The sequence below is a fragment of the Leopardus geoffroyi genome, chromosome A1 (assembly GCF_018350155.1).
Source record: "Leopardus geoffroyi isolate Oge1 chromosome A1, O.geoffroyi_Oge1_pat1.0, whole genome shotgun sequence".
Classification (NCBI taxonomy): domain Eukaryota; kingdom Metazoa; phylum Chordata; class Mammalia; order Carnivora; family Felidae; genus Leopardus; species Leopardus geoffroyi.
Genome location: NC_059326.1, coordinates 198,038,355 through 198,059,826, shown reverse-complemented (window position 1 = coordinate 198,059,826; position 21,472 = coordinate 198,038,355). Strand labels below are relative to the sequence as shown.

Sequence of the window (21,472 nt, the reverse complement as noted above, 5' to 3'; positions counted from 1 at the left end):
TTTAAAAGAAAAAGAAAGCACCTTGAAAGGATATAAGATTCTTACTGTATAATTCATTGTTAATTAATGTAACTTCAGTGTACCGCCTAAGATGTGCCCACACTTTGCAAAATGCTCCTTTGAAGGAAACATCTCAGCGTGCCTGGGTGGCTTAGTCGGTTATGCATCTCACTTTTGATTTCGGCTCAGGTCACGATCTCGTGGTTCATGAGATCAAGCCCCACTAACAGTGTGGAGCCTTCTTGGGATTCTCTCTCTCTCTGTCTCTCTCTCTCTCTCAAAATAAATTTTAAAAACTTAAAAAATAAAACATCTCTAATGTTTTTTAGTAGAGGAGGGGGGAGTTGTTTGCCTTTGGCACTTCAATAAGATGAACTTCTTTCAGAGGCTTATGTTAGGAAGACCCTTTGATTCTGATGGTTTTTGTTTTACTCTGATATTTATCTCTTTGTTCATAGGTTACATGAAGTTCGGATCCAGCCTTCCCTAACCAAAGATGGAGTCTTTTCTGCCCTAAAGATGGCAGAGTTGGAGTTCCCCCAGTTTGAAACACTTCATCTGGGATATGTAGATGAGTTTTTGCTGCAGAGTAAGACTTAATCAACTGTTTTTATTCTCTGAAATTGCTGTAGAGAACTTACTTGACAAACTGAAACCTGAATTGAGATATGCTGTATTTTCTTGAATATTAGCTTAAAATCTTAGGTGCTCTCTCTTCTTGAAAAAGAAACTTGTAATTTCAACTTGAAGTGTCAGTGATTTTTTTTCCCATATTGCTTCTGATTTAGCATATTATGGAAAATATATGAGTAACAGTATACAAAAAAAAAAAAAAAAGTCCTTACCTACATTTGATATTGTCTCCATTTTACTGCCCACGTTTCTTTCCCATTCTGCTTCATTTTTTTCACAGAACATCATCCTTGGTTCCATTTGTTGAATTTGATCTGCCACACTTCTTGAAGCTTTTGATGGTCCTCTCAGATGAGGTTCCATTCCCTGTCCATGCTCTTCATTTCCATAATAAGCCCGCTGGGGGTTCTGGATTTCCCAGATAGTGTGAGCACGTAATGGTCAGTATTCATTTGATGATGCTCGCTGTTGGAAGGCTTGTTCACAGCATTTTCTGGAATGTATTTACAACTGGGAACTCATTCAGTTGGGTTTGAATGCATGTCAATTCATTATTCAAGCTTTTCTCCCCATGACATTAATCAGACATGCAAGATCATTTCTACCACCAGCATGTTTTGATTTTTGCAAGAATTAGTTTCTTCCCCATGTAATTTATAACAAGTCTTTTTACTCACTATCATACTAGATGGCATTTTTTCTCAGGCTCTAATTTGCGTTGTAGAAGAACATAAGAAGGCTCAGTTCCTCTAGTCAGGACAATCTAGGTCAAACAGATGTCACAGTAATGTTTTGTTCACTTTTTCCTTGTGGCGGTGCTCATTATTACATATGAAGGATTGAGAAAGCAAATCCTTATCTTCTTGCCAGTTTAACGTGGGAATCCTTTTTAATGTGTATAACTTTGAAAAAGATTGACTTTTCACCAACACAGCTTTAAAATGCTAAATTCATATAAAGTGAATGTATTTGATCTCAGACTTTTCTAGTTTTGATTGAGATTGGTTCCATTCTGTGTGTTGTTTCTACAATATCTTATGTGTGACCGAACACAATTTTTAACTTGGTAATTGGTGTTCTTTCTATAATCGTATTTATTTCTCTTTTCCAAAGCTCAAAACTTGACAAATTTTCTGTCTTCAAGATGGCCAAATTTAGGTCCAGTGAAAGATAGTCTTGAAGAGCTGTCTTTATTATTTTTTTTTAAGTTTATTTTTATTTATTTTGAGGGAAAGAGAGCAAGCAGGGGAGGGGCAGAGGGAAGGGGAGAGAGAATCCCAAGCCGACTCCGCACTGTCAGCGCAGAGCCTGTTGCAGGGCTCGAACTCACAAACTGTGAGAGTTTAACCAACTGAGCCACCCAGGTGCCCCCAAGAGTTGTCTTTATAACCAGCTATTTCCCTGTAGGTATCTCTTTCCCCTTAACACACATTCAGTAGAAAAACACTTTACCTTTTGACTACTACTGTGCTTTGCAGTATAACTTGTTTCATAGTCTCTTTGATAGAAGTCTCGTCTTGACCTTTCGTAAGCAATTCTTGTCTTCATATTTGCTGCAGTTCACCCATTTCTCCATATACATACTTGCCTCCGTTCCTCCAGAGACAGCCTAGGATTCTCTGTCTCACGGTGATGACAGGTGCCTCTAACAGACTGTCTAGGAAGGAATGTATAGTTCATCCCTTAAACTCACTCTTCCAGTGATTTAGATTTTGAAGCATCTTTCCAGAAGGTGGAGGTGGCATCACCTCTAGTAAAACTTGTATCATTGTTTTGTTGCAAAGACTCGGCAAAACTTAAATGGAAACAGCACCTTTGTGCCCCATACATTTATGGCAGAAATGACAGTGCCAGGTTGGGGATATGGATATGCTGAAAAGCAGATGCTATGTGTTAAGAATATAAGAAAAGTCACCTAAAACTCTTTAAAAACCAGAGCAGTATAGAGTAGTCTTTGGTGCTGGGGCTTTGGAGAGCGGGGGAGAGACCTGCCTCATAACTGATGGGACCTTGGGCAGGTTACTTCTTAAGTCCATGTTTTCCCATTTGTTACAGCGGAGGTAAGACCACTTCCCACTTTTCCCTCAGATGGTTTGGAGGAGTCAGTAATAAAACCAGTTTTATCGTTACAGTCTCTGACATTTAGAAAGGATTTAGTGAATGGTAGCTTTTACTTTTAGCTGACCTGTGGGCTAAAGAAAAAGGAAACAAAAATGAGTTCTAGGTGATATCATCAGGGTGCTTGAGGGAGTATGATAATCCGGAGACCCTGAGAGCCAGAAGAAGGAGGTGGCCTCAAAGGAGTGAACATCAGGTGGGTTTATCATGTTAGGTTGCAGCATTTATGCAGACAGGGAACAGAGCCAGTTCAAGATTTACCCAGTCATTAGAGAGAAGACAAGTTTCAAGTCCAAAGGACAAGAAAACAGCCTGCTGTTTTTATAAGCAGGCTGAAGAAAATTGCTCACTCAAACTGTAAAGGGTGGATTAAGGTAAACTCTGCAAGAAATGCCAGAAAATACCAAAAACAGGGACTATAGGAGAGAGACCGTGACCTATGTGGAGAGTAAAATTGGTAGAGCTTGGAGTAAATAGTTGTAAATGTGTTCTGGACTAAAGGTGTCAATCCCTGCCATATGCGGGGCAGCTTCATCAGAGCAACAGTTTTGTTTGTGTTTTGTGTCAGATGGCAGTAAGGATTGTGAGAGACATTGATGAGAGTGCCTGCATCCCAGCACTACGCTGGACACAGAAATTATAACTGTAAACTAGTCACACTCCCTTTTTCCTTCAAATTGCGTATAGTCAAGTGGACCATCTTAGAGAGTAGGGGCAGGCAGCTAGGGGAAATGAGGACAAAAGGCGAATAATGAGGTATGATTTCCATTGCTGGAGTCTAGTAGGAGGATCCTCTTTTACTAATCCCTACCTCCCCGACCCTCAGTCTGTGCCTATGACAGGAGGCACTAAAGCCCAGTGGGAGAGGGAGTGGGTGTATTTGAGTTAGAAGTCCACTTTCTGGGGATGGGCTCCTCTTTACTAAGCAATACCACAGGGACTAAGAATGAGTCTGATTTCCCAGTTTACTTTTTTCTACGTGGCCATACCCGACTCCAAAAACACGATCCTGTTACTGTGAAAGAGAATTACGTATCAAAGATCTTATTTTTCTTTTCAAAAGATAAAACTAAAACTTCCCTGTAAGTGTGAACTAATACAATATGTTGTTTTACTTTTAAGAATTTTTGCTTTTTTTCCTTTCCTAAACAATTGAAAATAATATGTTTCTACTAGCTATCCCTTGGCTTTTAATATAAATTTTTATTTTGCAGTATAAATGGTATTTACACACACTACCTAACCTAAAATTGTACTCAAACCTGAATACATGATGGATAGATGACCCAGAACGGTCATAGAGAGTGATATATTGGATGTTAAAATAAAGAATTGGCAACGTTCCATGACATTTAAGAATTTCTCTCTGTCTCTTTTCTTTTTTTTTTTTTTTTTTTTAATTTCTCTTTCTAGGTAGAATGGCGAATGCAGATCTGGTAAAGTATGGTTTGGCCGATGTGGTAGAAAATCCTGGTATCATCACCGATATAGGGATGAAGGCAGTCAATGAAGTTTTTTCCTGTATCAAATACCTGGCAATTTATAATTGCCCCCATCTACATAACCCATACAATTGGATCTCAGGTACTGTAGGCTTAACTAAGGCTATGTCTGACTGGTATCGAAAGTAATATGTTTTTCTTTTTTTCTCTATGTGGTTACAAATTGCATTCCTATTGTAAAAATGTAGATATTTTGTATGGATCGTTCGTACAAGTTCTGGGAACCTTTGATAACGAACTTGGAATTCTGTCAGTGCTTCTTCGAACTCTGAAATTCTCTGCCTAGAAATTGGCACTGTCTAGGTTATGGATTCAACTTCCCTGATTTTTATATATATTTCATTCAGTCAGGGACATAAAATTAATGTTAGCAATTGTTGCCTGGGATATTTGTTTTCTCTGAATTACCTTCAAATGGCACATCATCTGAAAGGACAAAGTGGGTATGTATTTAAAAAAAAAAAAACAAAACTTTAATTAGGTGACATGTTTAACATTAACTTGTATTGAACTGTTCAGTTGCCTTAAAATCCTTGGCTATTTCACCTTTCCTCTCCCCACCTGATCCCTTATGTGTACAAGTGTGACTTTTGTGATTGATATGTTTCCTTATTTGGGGGGGTCCATTTTCCTCCCTGAGTTTCTTTAAGGCCCTTCTTGAATACCTAAATTCACAAACCTTTAAGTGAATTCAGAGCTAGAGAACTTTCATTGTGACATCATCTTTCACCAAACCAGGCCCCCTCACTGCCACCCGCAGAACAGCTCCTCTCCTGTCTGCGCTGCCTCACAGGGGTACTGCGGCCCCTTGCAGGGCCGTCTCCAGCCTATCTTCTTCGGGCTCTGGGGCATCTGCTGAGATGACTCATTAGAATGGCCATGTCTCCCCTGCTGGAAGTGAAATCCTGTCCCTGGCCCAGCTGCACCAAAAAGTTATTGGGAAATACAAACTAGATTGTAGCAGGCATAGATCACTTTTAAAAAATAACATTTATTGGATTTTTGGTTTGTTTGTTTTCTTAAATACAGAAGAGTATAAAGAAGAAAACAAAAAATGGCCTATAATCCCATCACTCAGAACTCCTGTTAACACTTAAAAACTAAAAGTAATACATGCACTTGATAAACAATACCAAACAGTACAGAAAGGTACAAAATGAAAAGTCTCCTCTTCTCAAAGGTAACCACCATCAACGGTTTCTTATATATTCTTCTGGACAGATTATTTTGTGCATATTGCAGCCTATACATGTATTGCATTTCAAAATGATTTATATATACAAAAGGACCTTACTATGTGTATCCTCTCCTGTAGCTTGTTTTTCACACTCGGAATATCTGGGAGAGCTTTCCATAGCAATACTCAATTCTCCTTCATTCTTTTAAAAGAGCTGCATAATGTTGTATTAAATGAATACACCAACATCTCTTTAACTAGTGTCCTATTGTTGAAGAGGCCTGTAGGTTATTGAATGGATCACATTTTTAAATCAAGGCTGACTTGGTTTCCAGTTAATGGTTCCCAAGCCATGTAGTTCTCACAGTGAAATTAGGTAAGGAAACATCATAGGTTAGTCAACAAGTTTTTGAGATCATGAGAGAAGAGCAAAGTTCTTTAAAGAAAAAGGATTGGAAAGTATTTGTGACCTATAGCAAAATTCATCTGTAGTGGAGAAAATAGAGAAAATGTTAGTTAAATTATCTGGCCATGCCATTTCTCCAACAGACCACTCAAGATGGACTCGATTGGTTGATATCAACTTAGTGCGGTGCCACGCTTTGAAGCTGGACTCCTTTGGCCAGTTTATTGAATTGTTGCCCAGCCTGGAGTTTATTTCGCTAGACCAGATGTTTCGTGAGCCACCCAAAGTAAGTCACATTTGTGGGATTTTTTATTTGTTTTAATACTCAAGGAAAAACACAAAACCTAAGTGATTTCCTTTCTAATATGCCTTTACATTATAATTAGACTTTTTACTGCTAGCTTCAGTGAAGGCATAAAGGTTATAGTGTTACATGGTCCCTTGTTCTGGTAAGGGGTCTCCAGAGAAGGGGAAGGAAAATGTAAGTGGAAAGCTGTCTCCGTCAGTTCTACAAACAAGGTGAGGTAAAAGCAATAGTGGAAATTTGAGCCAAGCCAAATTTATTACTCAGTTAGTTGGGAGAATAAATCTTTACTTAGGAACCTCAAATATATGGGTTGCCTGGGTGGCTCAAGTAGGTTAGGTGCCTGGCTCTTGATTTTGGCCCCAGGTCAAGATCTTGTGGTTTGTGAGATCGAGCCTCCCCCTGGCCCCCAGTTGTGTCAGGCTCTGTTCTGATAGTATGGAACCTGCTTGAGATTCTCTCTCTTTTTCTCTCTTTGCCTCTCTCCCCTGCTTGTACTCATGCTCTCTCTCAAAATAAATAAACATTAAAAAAAAAAAAAAAAAAAGGAACCTCAGATATAAATAAGGATTAGGGATTTATTTTGGAAATGTTTTACTTTGCTGTTCTCTTTCCTGTGCATATCCTGAAAAATCTGAGATTATCTAGTTGTTCAGAATGTTATTTTTAAACTACTTCACAAATAACACTTCATTCGCCCTGTAATAAAAACTTGATGTTTCAACTAATTATCTTCTCTCTCCTCAGTTTTTTTTTTCTCTTCTCAGTTCTTAATTTTTTTTTTTTTAATGTTTATTTATTTGAGAGAGACAGAGTGCAAACTGGGGAGGAGCAGAGAGAGAGGGAGACCCAGAATCCAAAGCAGGCTCCAGGCTCTGAGCTGTCAGCACAGAGCCCGACACGGGGCTCGAACCCACAAACCGTGAGATCATGACCTAAGCTGAAGTCTGATGCTTAACCAACTGAGCCACCCAGGAGCCCCTCTCCTCAGTTCTTAATGGTCACATTCCCACTGTTGGAAGCAGTACAATATAGTGGGGGGAGGCTCAGGATTTGAGGTTAGAATGTGGGGTTTCAGGTCGCAGCTATAGCACAGACCTCTTTCCACTGTGCATTTCATCACCTATAAATCCAGACTGATAACACTTTGTCTTGCTTGCCTTTAATAAGGTCCTTTATGCATATGTGTAAGTCGTGCTATGTAAATATTCTTACATAAAGATGAAGGAATGTTAAAAATGAAGTGTTCTCTACTAACTTCAATGAACACGCATGTGGTTTCGTCTTGCCTTAGGGCTGTGCTCGAGTTGGTCTAAGTGCAGGCACAGGAATCGGGGTTTCCTCGGCCCTTGTTAGCAACCAGAACTCCAACAATGACAATGACAATAATGCCCAGAATAATGCCAACATCCACGATAACAATCACCATCATCCAGATGACTCCGATGAGGAGAACGACTTCCGGCCAGACCTGCAGCCAGGAGAGCAGCAGTTTGCAGCCGACGGTAACCCAGATCTTTTGTGAGCTCCAAACAGAAATGATTTTTACTTTGGATTATATTTCTCTGACTGACCCTGTTCTGTTCCCTTCTTCCCCCGTTTCAGTTTGTCACTTTACACATTGTGGGGACCTGGTTGACGAGGCAGATGGGGTGGGTGGTGGATGAAATGTGCCTGTCTGCTTATTCGTTTCAAAGCCATGATGCCTCTCATCCGTAAAATCTGTAAGGGTGCATACAGAATGGGAAGGACGCATCAATGCTGTGGAATTTGGGTGCAGTGAGCCTTAGAGGCCTGGCTTAACTGAAATTTAACTTTCAGGATTTGGGCAAAAGAGCATCCCATTCTATCTCCCTGACCGATAAATAGGTAAATTGAATTTCATTGTGGAGACTATTTTTGGATGGTCCTAGATCTGACAAAAATGAATACCAGTCATGTGCTAGATATTGTGTTGGGCACCTCTCACTTGCCTTTCATCATTAAGTCTCAACAGCCACCCAACAAATTAGGTACCTGAGCTAATAAAGACCTGTTGGATTCACTTACATAATTATCCATGCAGCTCTTCAGTATTGACTAAACACCTGCTGTGTCCAGCCCCTGTGTTCTTAGGCTTCATCTGCCCCTCTGTTGGTGAGTGAGGATGGAGGGAAGTTGTGTTCTTACCACGTTTTCCAGTTTCCCGGTTGACCCTCAAGAACTGGAAAAAGAATCTCTCCACGCCATCTTGTTAGTGTTGTCCTTTTGCTCATTTTCTTGGACACAGTAATTAATGAGAAATAGGGTGCCCTGAGGTTCTGTAAGTGCTTTCATCATGAAAGCACACTGTGTGTTGAGCACGCTTCCCTTTGGGATTGCTCCAAGAATATAGGTCCCGACTGAAGAGTCATCTGTAGGCATTGTCTTCACTTTCTCACCGCACATGTTTTCTGCAGAACTCTCCATTTTGGCTCTCGGTAAAGTCATCAGTGGCTCTGTTAAGAAAGATGATGGTCATTTCTCCACTTGCATCTTATTTAACATCTCAGCAGCATTTGTCATTCTTGTCCACTGCTACGTTCCTGAGATAACTCTTGGCATCTCTGAAACCATCTTCCTGGTTTTCCTAGTGTCTCACTGGACGTGTCTGTTCAGTTTCCTTTGCCTGCAGCACCTTCTCTATTCTACTTTGACTCTCCATCTGTCTGTCTCTCTCTACACATTTTCTCTAGATGAGCTCACTCACCCCCAGCTTCGGTACCAACTATATGCTAACGAATTCCTAACCTTTATTTCTAGCTTCAATCTTCTTACTTCTTGAGGTAATTTATAGTTATGTACAACTTTATCCTTTTTATTTCTACATGCGTACTTTTAGGAATTTTAAACTTAGGGCTAAATCTCTCCCCTGACATCCTCCCCCCAAAATACAAAAACTTATCATTAAGTGCAGAGTCAGCAGGTGCTAGGACTGAAGGAGGGAGAGTGAGGTCAGGTATTGTCTCTTTGCCTTCTTGTCCCTAAGTACCATCACATAGCACCATGAGGACCTGGACTTCAGAGGACACAGACCATCCATGAGAAACTGTTACAGCAACCACAATGCAGACCTACCCAAATCCTAGGGACCCCATTGTGGTTGGAGTGGATACACTGGACAGATGATAGTCTCTAGGAAGTTACATGGCCATAGGCTTCTCAGTACAGAATGGAGAATGCCTTCCATTATGAAATCACATATTGGTGCAGCAGAGATCCAAACGTGTGCAAGAACACTGTATTTGGTTCATGAGAGAGCAGTGGAACCTTACTAACATCTGAAACTAAGATCTCAGGAGATGAGACACTTGCATACAGACCACATTTTGAGGTATAGTGTTGTCAGGTACTCTATCTTCAAATGCCATGAAAGGCTAGAAGCAAAAGGAATGAATACAGAAATGCCGAGATTGAAGAATCAAACAGTTTCAACCAGAGGAAGACCAGGAACACCAAAGATGATGGCAGCACTTGTAGAGAAATGCCGATGGTCATATACATTGGTCCACACATTTCTCTGAGTTGGCAAAATATTTATTTGTATTTGTTATTATATTATTTACCAGTTTGATTCTTTTAAGTAAGAAATAAGGAGCTGGGATGTGACTTTTGATCAAAACCAGAAGTGGAAAGATTCCAAATAAAAAAGAAGTGAAGAAAAAAATAATTTAAATAGCAGTACAGGGAGTGGGACTTAGCATTTGTTGAAATGACTGACATTGATGCTTCTACTCTACATGCGAACTTAACAGTAGCTTAAAAATTACTTGAGTTTTGAAAGTGGTATTGACATGTTGATTTAACTCAATTTACAATTTGAAAAGTCTTCATGCATGGGCCACTACTTGGTTTTTGGAACAACCCCAGAATGAAGCAGAGGCCCCCACTCTTTATTGTCTTGTGGTATTTAAACTTCATCAGCTTGCATGGAGTAGCTGAGTTTAAAAGAAGGGCATTGTAGAATTTTAAAAGCCATTTAATTTGCATAAGTTAAGTGTCTTTGTTTATAAACTCCTATAATCCTGTTTTTCAGTGAACATTATCATTAAGGTGATGTAGGGCTTCAGAAAATGATTTTATTGCTTGTAGAATACTGTATTGATTTATCAGAACATTATAATTTGATAAGAATATTCTTATATTTGCGCTTCCAAAATTCTTAAGATTTAGAATGCTTTATTATGGGCTAGTTATGTTAATTGAAAATGTAAGTTCATTACCTGCATTTTACAACACTCTAAAACAGGAGTAGGTGTCCATATTTTAGTAATTTGCCTAACATAAAATTACCATGTGTCAAAATCATGCTTCTGTAATTGCTAACACATGTTGCCAAATTGCTTTAATATAATTACCTTTGAAGTAATTATAACCACAAAGCATAGTTTTGCCTATATATCATTTTACCAAATTTCTATCTTGATTTAACACATAGATCCCAGGTACTTACCTACTTTTAAAAATTGTGTACCCTGCTCCCTTCCTTCACCACTGCCCTCTGCCCTCCATTAACCTAAATTAATCTAAGTGAAACTGTTCTGCAGCCTTTGTTTTTGGCAGTGGTTCTCAAACCTTAGTGCATCAGGATTACCTGGAACACTTGTCAGAACACAGGTTGCTGGGCTTAGCCTTCAGAGGGTCCAAGCTAGTAGGGCTGGGTGGGGCCAGATAACTTTCATTTTTAACAAGTTCCTGAGTGATGCTAATGCTGCTGGTCTGGAGCCGCCATTTGAGAACCATTAATTTTCGGAAAATCCTTATATTTGAAGTCTGAGAATGAGCTACAATGTTAAAAAAAAAAAAAAAAAAAAAATCACAGTAAATGCATTTTATTTTATATTTTGGGCAGATAACTGTTAACCACTAAATAATATTTCTAATACTAGAAACGGTTACATATAAAATCATTTTGTTAAAAGGCAGTGAGTTCTCCTTTATTTTTACAACATTTAATAAAGGTTATAAATTTCTAATCAGGTTTTATATAAAAGAGACCAGTTATATATCTGTAAAAACAGCTCAGATCCATTAAGGTTTATGACTATGTTTTGTAACAGGATTTTTTACAACCGAAATAACATTTCAGCTGAACAAAACGTTTGGTAAACGTTGATATTTGATTAAAAGATTGCTTACATGATTTCTGTAAGTTAAAATCATTCTGAAAAAAATGTACTGCCCTGATGATAAAATATCATGACACAAAAGCATCTAAACCAAGAATCATGTCCTCTCTTTTCTTTATCACCACCTCCTTGCTCTCTATGACAAGGACTTGTTACTGTCTTCTAAAAATCTCCCCATTTGTTCTCCATTCTCCTAGCCCATGGTACCATCACTGTGCCACATCAGGCTTTAATACCTCTCAGACTTGTCTCCCTGCTTTCTCTCTTGATCAGCTAAAATTAAGTCTTAGAGCAGCAAGGGCAGTCTTGTTAGAACATACACCAGACAGGGCGCCTCGGTGGCTCATTCGGTTAAGCGTACGACTTTGACTTGGGCTCAGGTCATGATCTCACGGCTTGTGAGTTCGAGTCCCGCGTCGGGCTCTGTGCTGACAGCTCGGAGCCCGGAGCCTGCTTTGGATTCTGTGTCCTTCTCTCTCTGCCCCTCCCCCACTTGTGCCCTGTCTCTCTCTATCAAAAATAAATAAATGTAAAAAAAAAAAAAAAAAAACATATACCAGGCGACATGGCTCCCTTTCTTCAGACTTTCTAGTAACTTCCTATTGCCTTAGGAAAAAAATCCAGTTTCTTGATTTGGGCCATAAAACCCTACGTGATCTGGCCTGTCCTCACCTCGTGCTGCTCCCCACCTCACCCACCACACTTGTTGTGAGCCAGGCTCGCACCTCCTGTTACACTAACTGCTGCCTCTCAGGATGGCCCTCCCTCCATCTTTGCATGGCTGGTTCCTTCTTGGTATTAGGTCTTAGTTTAAATGTTAATTTCAGAGATATCTTTCCCTACCACCTTTTTATTAATTAAGTTATAATTGGCATGCTAGCTTCAGGTGTACCACATGATGATACTTACAAATATGTTGTGAAATGATCACCACAATAAGTCTAGTAGACATCTGCCACCATACATCGTTACAGCCTTTTTTCTTGTGACGAAAAATGTTAGGATCTACTCTGTCAGTGACTTTGACATATGCAGTACAGTATTAGCTGTAGCCACCATGCTGTACGTCGGTCACATCCTCATGACTTGCTGTCAGGAGTTTGTACCTACTGACCAACTTTCCACCTTAAGTAGCCACCAATTTATTCTCTTTGTTACATTAAATATTACTTTCATATCTCTTTATTATTGTTTATTAATAGTTCTTCCTTTCCCCAATTGGAGTAACCTCCATGAGAATAGAGATCTTGAATATAATCACTGTTTCTTCGCACCTGGGAACAGTAGCACGTTGTGATAGATGCTTAATAAATACTCAAATGAATGAAGGTCATGAAAGAAATTAAGTGTAAAGTAACTTTTGGATATGATATTAAACACCTAAAAAGCTGTTGCTCAGCAGCTTTGGAAAACCTTATCACATGGACATAGGAATGTACTTCTGCTCTGATGGTTCACCTCTGTCTGGGAGAAATAATTGTAAGCTTTTCAGCGAGGCTTTCTAAGCTTTTCACAATTTGGGGCCCAGGCTACCTGTTTAGCCTTGTTTGCTCTTACACCCGCATCTCAACACAAACCCTTTTTCTTTTTTATCACCGGGATACTTACTCTCCAGGAAAATGTAACCTGCATCCTGGTGTATAGGAAGTATCACTTCGTATCAGTGAAAAACTTCCCTGCCCACCAGGAAAACCAGTTGTTCCTTTTTTTGTCATTATTCCCCTTGCAGTTGGACTTTTTTAGCACTTAGCAAGTCTCTTCTGACCTTATTCTGCATTTCTGACATCTCTGTTAGAATGTGTGCATTCTCTTTGAGAGCAGGGACTATAAATTCTCCATTTACTCACTGTCCGTATATTGTAGGTTCAGGAAACACCTCAGTTCAAATCCTAGCAGACTACTAACCTTTTCCTTAACTGTGCATACAGGAGACTAATAATAGTGCCCTTACAAGATTGCTTTAAGAAATAAGTAAGGTTAGAGTATGGACACGTTGATTACCAACTGCTGTTCATAATTGCTCATAAGAATTAAATGAAGAAAATTGATTGGTCTTTTATCATGACAGGTTTGTATGCAAGGTCAGCCCACCTTTGGGCACTAAATGAAATGTAGAATATTGAGGGCTAGAGCTGGGCAGGAATTGGAGATGGGGGACCGAACATAGGGGGGGAATGTGTTTTAGTGTATATTAAAGATCAAAGCAAATCCCACTGTCCCCATAAAATCTCAGATTTCACTGTTGTATATTCCAGAGACACCTAGCTGAATGGTGTCTTCTGTCATAATCCTATTTTGCCTTGTTTGTTGACTGTAAGAGTTTGTCTTGTCTACCTAAGTAGATTGTTTAGTTCTTTCAGGAACAGGATCTTGTTTTCTCTTTGTTGGTTTGTTCATTTCACCCAGATGGTTGGTTGGTTGATTGATTTGCCAGCCATAGTCATTGAGCACCCCTAGGTACTGAGGATACAGTGACGAACAGGGTGGACACAGTCTCTGCTGCCCTGTGTCGTGGCCGAGCTGTAATGTGAAGGATGCTACTGCTGTTATCCTGACTCAATCTGAGATCAGGCATACAGGCTTAGGCTGTAAGAGGGCACTAGATGGACAGCCTTGAATGCTGACTTGAGGGATTTGAATTTAATCTTGTAAAAAGCTGGCAAAGTCAGGAATTCTTTTATTTAGGGTCCTCTTGGAAAAGTGACCATTTTATCTTCAGAGGATAAACTGATTGAGGTTATCGGTCTGAAACTGTGCTCGTCTTCTGGGAAAATGTAAATAAAATCACACGTTCTCATTCACGTATAGGCATTAGTAACTGCCACGAATTCTTTGATGCCAAACACCTGAGTGGTACTAAAATTTCAAAGTGCACTTAGTTTATTTGTTGGTAATCCTTGTCACGTGTTAGCCAAAAATGATACCACAGCCTCCAGAGAGTAGGAGAGGACACGTACAGTTTGAGCGTGCTTGCCCAATACATCGTGGTTTCAGCTGGCAGGTACTATCATCGCTTATAAAATGATCATAAGGCTTCCGGTAGCTGGCACACAGCTGCCTCATAGAGCCATTCCTGTCAACCTCTTCAGGAGTGAACGTGGTGCTTTTCTTCTGCTGGCTGTGTGCCGTTCTCCCTGCTCTCGTCCTCCGGTGATGGACTTGCTCCCCCACGTGCTCCTTTCCCATCGTGATTTCCTGTCCCATGGAATAACGGAGTGCTCCTTGTTCACGTCGGTCTCACGAAGCCCAGTTACAGGCTGTCCTTCCCGAGTGGGCCTAATAATCACAGGGCCGTTCATTTCTCTGGGGTGCCCCAGACTTGCCTGCTGTGGTGGTTTTTGTAGACCTCTCCTGTTTCACTTTGTGTTTATTTTTGTTAAAGCATTGAATGAGATGGAAGACATGGTGCCAGAAGACGGAGAGGTGGTGGCTGCGAGCGGACAGGAGACGGCAGCTCGCAGTCAGGCGGTCATCCCTGTGGATGTTGATGAGGAGCAAGCAGGTAATCCTGTGACTCCCACATTCGTGGTTATGAAAACGCAGGCCTGACTCTAATGAAAGTAAAGCACTCAGCGTGATTTGTTTTTTAATATTGTAGCTAGCGATGTGTTATATGCTATTTATTATCGAGGCCTGCCTGTGTTAGAGTGGTGGTCTTGCACATTTATGTATCTTACTAAGGTCTGGTTAGTTATTTTGTGTAACTGTGGTAACAACTCCTCTTTCTATGTTGGTGTTCACACATGCGTGTTTATGTAGAAAGACAGCCCTCAAATTGTGATGGAGAAAATAAATGACCTGATTAAGTATTTTGCTTGTCCTCTCTCTCCCTTCATTTTGGTGGGGAGGAGCAGGAGTGGAGAGGTTGACCCAGTTTAGTTAACAAAGCAAGATCTAGTCTCCATTTGCCGTTGGGTGACTTATGGCAGGCCATAGAGTCATAAGGCCCCAGAAGATGACCTTATACAACCCTGCATTTTACAGGTGGAGAAACTAATAGTGTTTCAGAATGAATTTGCATAACTTGTTTAAGACCACTCCCCCAGTCATCAGGGGACAGAACTGAAATTACAGCTCAAATTTTCGCACTCCTGGTCTGTTGGAATGCCACCTTGTCTTTGAATTGAAAATATTTTAACTGTCCTTGTTTTAAGTGTCTTACAGATGCAGTCACTTATTCAACAAATATTAACTGAGTATTACTCTGGGCCAGGCATTGTACAGTGTAACAGGAACAAGACAGGCAAGGTTCCTTGGAGCTTACATTTTATCGGTGGAGTGAACTTAAGTCATTTTTCAGAGAGAATTGGGTCATAAGAACTAAACGTTTTTAAGGTATACTACCAAACAGAGAAAACATTTTTTACATAAATGCAGATACTCAAATAACCCAACCGTAACATGCATCGAGCCTTTCAAGAACATACCTGATATATCCAGTGAGATAGTGTGATGCTCAGTTAAAGAAGGCAGAGACTTCTCACCAGTCCTGTAGGTGTCTGAGGTTCGGCCTCATTTCCTTTGTCTTCATTCATACATTTGCAAAATTGGGAGAATAGCCTATTTTTTCAATAGGATTATTTTTAGGATGATTTATGTGACTTTTTCAAATAGTGAAGGTCCTGAAGGGGGCTGCTGTACGATCTTCTGTCTTGATCTGCCTTTAGAAATGCATACTGTTGGTTGGCATATTAATCATACTCAAGGTTTTCATAATGCTTTAAATTTTAAAGTGCTTCCCAGTATCTTATCCAAGCGTATATTCCGTTAATGTGAGTGGTAAGAGAGGCTACTTAGAGCCATAGCATCTCCTTGAGTCCAGATCCTTGGAAACAGTACTTAAAGTGACAGCCTTTCTTCTTGGCAAAAAGTAACTGTTCGGCCTGTGCTTTTTTGTTTTAGGACCCAGTGGTCTTCAGCGTGTCGTAAAACCAACCCCAATTACTGTTCATGATTCAGAGAGTGATGATGAGGAAGACAGTCTAGAACTTCAAGAAGTCTGGATTCCTAAGAATGGTGCTCGGCGTTACTCTGAGCGTGAAGAAAAATCTGGAGAGTCCGTGCAGTCCAGGGAATTGTCAGGTGAGAGATGTTGTCTTGCCGGGACCTGTTAGTGGGAGTCATCATGAGAATTGACAGACACACTTGACCTTTGTATAATGTGTCCTTACCACAACTTGTGGTGCAGTTAACGTATCCTTACGGAATGTGACAGGAGGCGAGAAGAGCAGTAGCCCAAGGGGGAGGGGAATCTGGGTGGTGCTCTCGAGGGCAGGTGTAGCACAACAACGAGAAGAGCAGTAGCCCAAGGGGGAGGGGAATCTGGGTGGTGCTCTCGAGGGCAGGTGTAGCACAACAAAAATATTCTGGAATCAAGGCTCAGGGAAGAAAAGACGTGAGGATTACTTCCACAGTAGAGGCTTTGTGGCATCAGGGTACCAGGGATTAGTGAGAGGCCTGGGCCTCACATGGGGGATGACCCCCGAGGCATCCAGAACAGTGAGGAGACAACCACTCCCCAGTTGACAGTCTGTCGAGGTGTGCTTAGTGAATGTTGGTGGCTAGTGTGGTGCTTGAGGGAGTCCTGAAGTGTGTTCTTACAATCCCTGCCTCCCTTTGTATCTTAGTCAACAGCCTTCTACCCTTTTTCCTCACCAAGAAACTATAATTGTCTTAACCTTCAGTTCACTCTTCTTCCTTGTCTCTCCTTCCCTTCTGTTTCTCAGAACCACATGCTTACCACTATGAGAAAGGATGAGGTTTTTACAAATTGTCCACTAATTTCCCTTGGGTACCCTACACCTTAATGTGCTTGAGTGCTCAGTATACATTTAACACTGAACCGGGAATATATACACACTTCTGTGTGGAAAGCTCGGTTCTTTAGACTTGAAATCGTTTACTAACCAATGACTGATTACTCAATTCTCATTTTGTTCCTTTACAGAAATTCGGGTATCTTCACACTGTGGTTGAAAGGGGCTTTTACAGAAACTCAAATTTAGGAAAAGGAATGTGACCAGCTGACTAATGTTTCCTAGAAAGTTCAGTTTCTGAATTTAGGAACTAGATCTTCTGTCAGCCAGACAAAATCTTATTGAAGTATTCTTTTATGTACTCATTGAGCCTTACTGTGCCCCAGGTACTATGTTAAGTGCAGTGAGGGATGCAGAGATGAAGACGTCATGACCCCTCTCTCTCTAGGGAACCTCTAGTCTGGTCGAAGAGTTGGGTCAGAAATCTAAACAGTAATATTACAGGGCATATACTACGGGGCTTTGGGTGGGGGTGCAGAAGAGATTGGACAGAGGTGAAGGCTGAAGAATTGGTGAGAACAAAGGCCCCGAGGTAGCAAGGCAGAGTAGGTTGAGAGACAGGTTTGGGCTATAGCGTGTAGAGTGTATATAGAGGGGATGAAACCAGAAGGGTAGTTTGGCATTAGATCATGATGGGCCTTGGAGGCTGAACTGAGGAGAATAAACCAGGTAGGCAGTAGAGACCACAGGGAGTTTTTTGAGCAGCTGAGTGATGTCACCATTATGCTCTAGGAAAACTAGTGTACGTTGTTTCCTGTTCCAGATTTACTCTTGCCTTTTGTCCAGAATTTGTACTGAAATCTTTTCTTTTCCTCGGGCCGTTCTTCTTTTTCTGTAAGCAGTAAGTGGAAAAGGCAAGACTCCACTTCGAAAGAGGTACAGCTCCCATCAGATGGGCCAGTCGAAGCAGTGTCCCCTCGAGGAAAGCAGCTGTGAGAAAGGCTGTCAGGTCACCAGTGAGCAGATCAAAGCCGATATGAAAGCAGCTAGGGATATTCCTGAAAAGAAAAAAAACAAGGATGTGTATCCCAGCTGCAGCAGCGCCACCGCCAGCACAGCGGGAGCCTCCAGCTCACACAGCACTGCTTCTCAAAGCCCCGACTTTGTAAGGACGGTGAACAGCGGCGGCTCTTCCGAGCCTAGCCCTTCAGAAGTGGATGTGTCCAGGCAGTGTGTCTGCTCCCCCGGTGGGTCAGAGGACTCTGAGGCCATGGAGGAGGGAGATGCAGAGAGTTCTGTCTGCCCCAGATGCTGCTGTCACAGGCCCCAGGAACCCCAAAGGAGAACTAGCAGGTGTTCTGATGAGGAACGTCCTTCAACCAGCCGAGCCTGTGTTGTGAATGGCCCGGATGGTACGAGATCCGCCTTTTCCTTTAGGACTCTGCCACAAGGGGGGTCTTCAGGCCCAGCACATGATGAGAGGACTAATGGGAGTGGCTCTGGGGCTACAGGTGAGGACAGGAGGGGGAGCTCCCAGCCTGAGAGCTGTGACGTGCAGTCTAATGAAGACTACCCTCGGAGGCCCCTAACAAGGGCGAGGAGCAGACTCTCCCATGTACCGCTGGTATCTGAGTCAGGTATGACAATGCTGCCAGGATTAGCGACTGCAGGTTAGGCCTTGACAAGGGCATGAGCTCATTCTATACGTTTTCTTGCCTAAAGCCAGTTTGGCGGATTGAATTGTGTGTTGGGGGATCTGTGATCAATCATGCAGAGTTTGAACTAATTTTCAGCGGTGGGGGGTGGGGGCGGGGGCGGAGGGAGGTGTGCAAAAGAGCTTTGTAAAACATCCACCCCAGGAAAACTCAAATAGTCAAGCCGCTAAGAGAGATATGATTGTGTGTATATTGACCCTAAATACAGTACTGATGCTGATGTCTAAGTCCCGTGTAACTCTGCTCCCATCCCACACTGAGGGGAGTCGTAACCCTCAGTGAAGCTTTAAACCTTAGCCAAAGGGTGAGGACCTCAAGTTGCCGAGGCTGGGGAACGTAACATAGGGGTTTGCCCCTCTGTCTGCCTCTGCAGTACTTAGTAGTTTTTCCTGAAATCTAGTTTTGCTTCCAGGTAGGTTTGCCAAGAGATGAGCAGGTAAGTGGGTAATTTAGCTGAGAATTCTTTTTGGTGAAAATACACTGAAAACATATATATATGTATGTATGTGTGTAATTTCATTAATATTTATGATGTATATGTCAAGGCATTGGGTTGGGTGGGGTAAGCACATTTCTCAACCATAGTTTTTATTTCTGACCTTATTTTTAAGTAATCTCTCCTGCTTTTATTAAGTCATGAAGAGCTATCAATGAATAATAATATATTTTAATTTTTTCCAGGTCTCCCTCACTTTTAAAATCTTAAAATCCGCTCCAGAATGTAGTTAGGGTGTTTTTGTTTACCAAATAGAACTGAGCTTATCAAATCATGTGGAGCTAAACTAAAAAAAAAAAAACAACAAACTTTCATAAGATAAATATGAGATCTTCCTTCACTATGTGCTAATCATCATAGTAGCATAAACTCATAATTAAATATAAGTTCTACTTCAACATTTCACTACGGTTTACAGACACTAGTTCTGGCGTACGACGAAAATACTTCCCCAAGCTGGAATTTTAAGTGTTTTATCATACCGGTTTTTTTTTTTTTTTTTTTTTAATGCATAACATAAAATTCACCATTTTAACCATTTTGAAGTATACATTTCTTTGGCAGTAAATACATTCACATTGTTTTGCAACCATCACCACCATGTATCTGAACGTTTTCATCCTCCCAAGTGGAAACTGTGTGCCCATTAAACAGAAACTCCCCATGACGATGCCTTTTGTTGCATGGTTTTTCATGGTTGTAAAGTCACACCTACAAGTTTCCCCTTTCTGATTTCTTTATTTTTCTGCTGTGGAAGACCTTCCTTGAATATGCCTCCAGTCATTGTTTACATCTGATTTGTTTTTCATTTGTTTATTTTAGCTCTTTATTTTAACCTGCAGGTGGTGAGCTTTATTTTTTTATTCCAAATTGTCACTAACTTATTTCAGTACTATTCATCGACCTCCATTCTCATTCTTTTGAGATGCTTTTTTATCACGTACTTTACATATACTTAGGTTTATCTCTGGCCATTCTGTTCTGTTCCCGTGTTCTGTCCTCTTTCATTCTTCTTCTTCTTCAAAATTTCCTTGGCTAGTCATGCGTGTCTCATTCGTTTTTATGGTTGTATTTTATAATGATTTTGTCAGGCTCCACAAGCAAATCTTGGTTTTTGTTTAGAATTCCATTACATCGATCTACTGGAAAGATAATTGTCATTTTTACAGCATGGAGTCTTCCCACTTAGGGACTGTTCTGTCTCCCATTTTGTCTTTTGTCCCTGAGTAAACTTTTCAGTTGCTGCTGTTTTGGGGGGTTTTGTTTTGTTTTTATTTTTAATGTAAATCATTCATGTTCTGTTACCCTCTTTACCATTTCCTTCGGACTTGTTTCAGGACTAGAACTTGTCTTAGCTGAAATCATTCTCTAGAAATAAAAAAAAAAAAAAATCTCATTTTTACTTTTTTAGGTAAATTACATCTGTTTTCTTGTGTGATTTTTTTTTCAATTTGAGAAGGCTTCTAATGTGTGTGTAGCTGATCGTACAGTAGATATATGATTTCCTCATATTTTTTAAACAGTACAAATGTCCATTTACGTTCAGTAACAGCTTTTCCAGAGAAATGTCAAAGTGCTAATTTTAGTATTATCTGGATCTCATTTGGAAAGAACAAGTTATTTGAGTGGCTTTCAACTTGCTATCTTTGATCCAGCATGTTTTTGATATCTGTTGGCCATTCTGCTCTTCAGAGTTTTAAGGAGAAAAATACAGACTAATAAAAGAACAAACTTGATCGAGTGTTATGGATTTTTTAATATCACTTTATCAAAGAAAATGTTTGAGCTTTTACTTTGGTTTTCTTATGTAGTGTTAAAACTCTGTTAGAAGCTAACGTAGTTATGTCGTGAATTCTTATTTTCGGAATAAATGACTGTAAGTTGCTCTTTGTATCCTCACTGTATACTTTATAAAATAAATATCACAAAAATAACTAATTGGATTGTCAAAGAATAGCATTTAAGATTAATATGGTATGGTTCTCATAAATACTAACCTCTTTCCCTGACATCCCAAGACTGAATTGGTTTGTTTTCTGTATTTCTGTAGCATCTTCTATGCCAATGTTAACTATACTGTGTCATAATTCTGTGTTTTACTGTCTGTCTTTCCAATAGACTGAGCTCCATGAGGGCAGGGAGAGTGTCTTCTTGTTTGCAATTTTATTCCCAATTTCTAGCGTTGTGTGTTACATGGTTTGGGGCTCAGTGAATAATT

The 21,472-nt window shown here is 40.5% G+C and overlaps 1 protein-coding gene and 1 long non-coding RNA gene across 10 annotated transcripts in view; one reads left to right on the top strand and one right to left on the bottom strand.

Moving 5' to 3' along the window:
- Positions 1–21,472, top strand: part of FBXO38 (F-box protein 38) — a 56,330-nt gene that overhangs the window by 24,842 nt on the left and 10,016 nt on the right. For 5 of the 9 annotated variants that reach the window (XM_045437866.1, XM_045437918.1, XM_045437884.1 and 2 more), the window contains 7 exons: positions 459–589; positions 4,165–4,335; positions 5,980–6,122; positions 7,435–7,645; positions 14,670–14,789; positions 16,190–16,369; positions 17,946–18,680. In XM_045437866.1, the coding sequence (XP_045293822.1) occupies positions 459–589; positions 4,165–4,335; positions 5,980–6,122; positions 7,435–7,645; positions 14,670–14,789; positions 16,190–16,369; positions 17,946–18,680 (1,691 nt within the window). The remainder of the gene's footprint in view (positions 1–458; positions 590–4,164; positions 4,336–5,979; positions 6,123–7,434; positions 7,646–14,669; positions 14,790–16,189; positions 16,370–17,945; positions 18,681–21,472) is intronic. The other 4 variants (XM_045437902.1, XM_045437910.1, XM_045437927.1 and 1 more) reach the window with 2 other exon arrangements.
- On the bottom strand, positions 8,552–9,306 carry LOC123576747. The gene is made up of 2 exons (XR_006701565.1): positions 9,195–9,306; positions 8,552–8,617 (listed from the first exon to the last, which is right to left on the bottom strand). It is a non-coding gene; the product is annotated as an uncharacterized LOC123576747 (long non-coding RNA).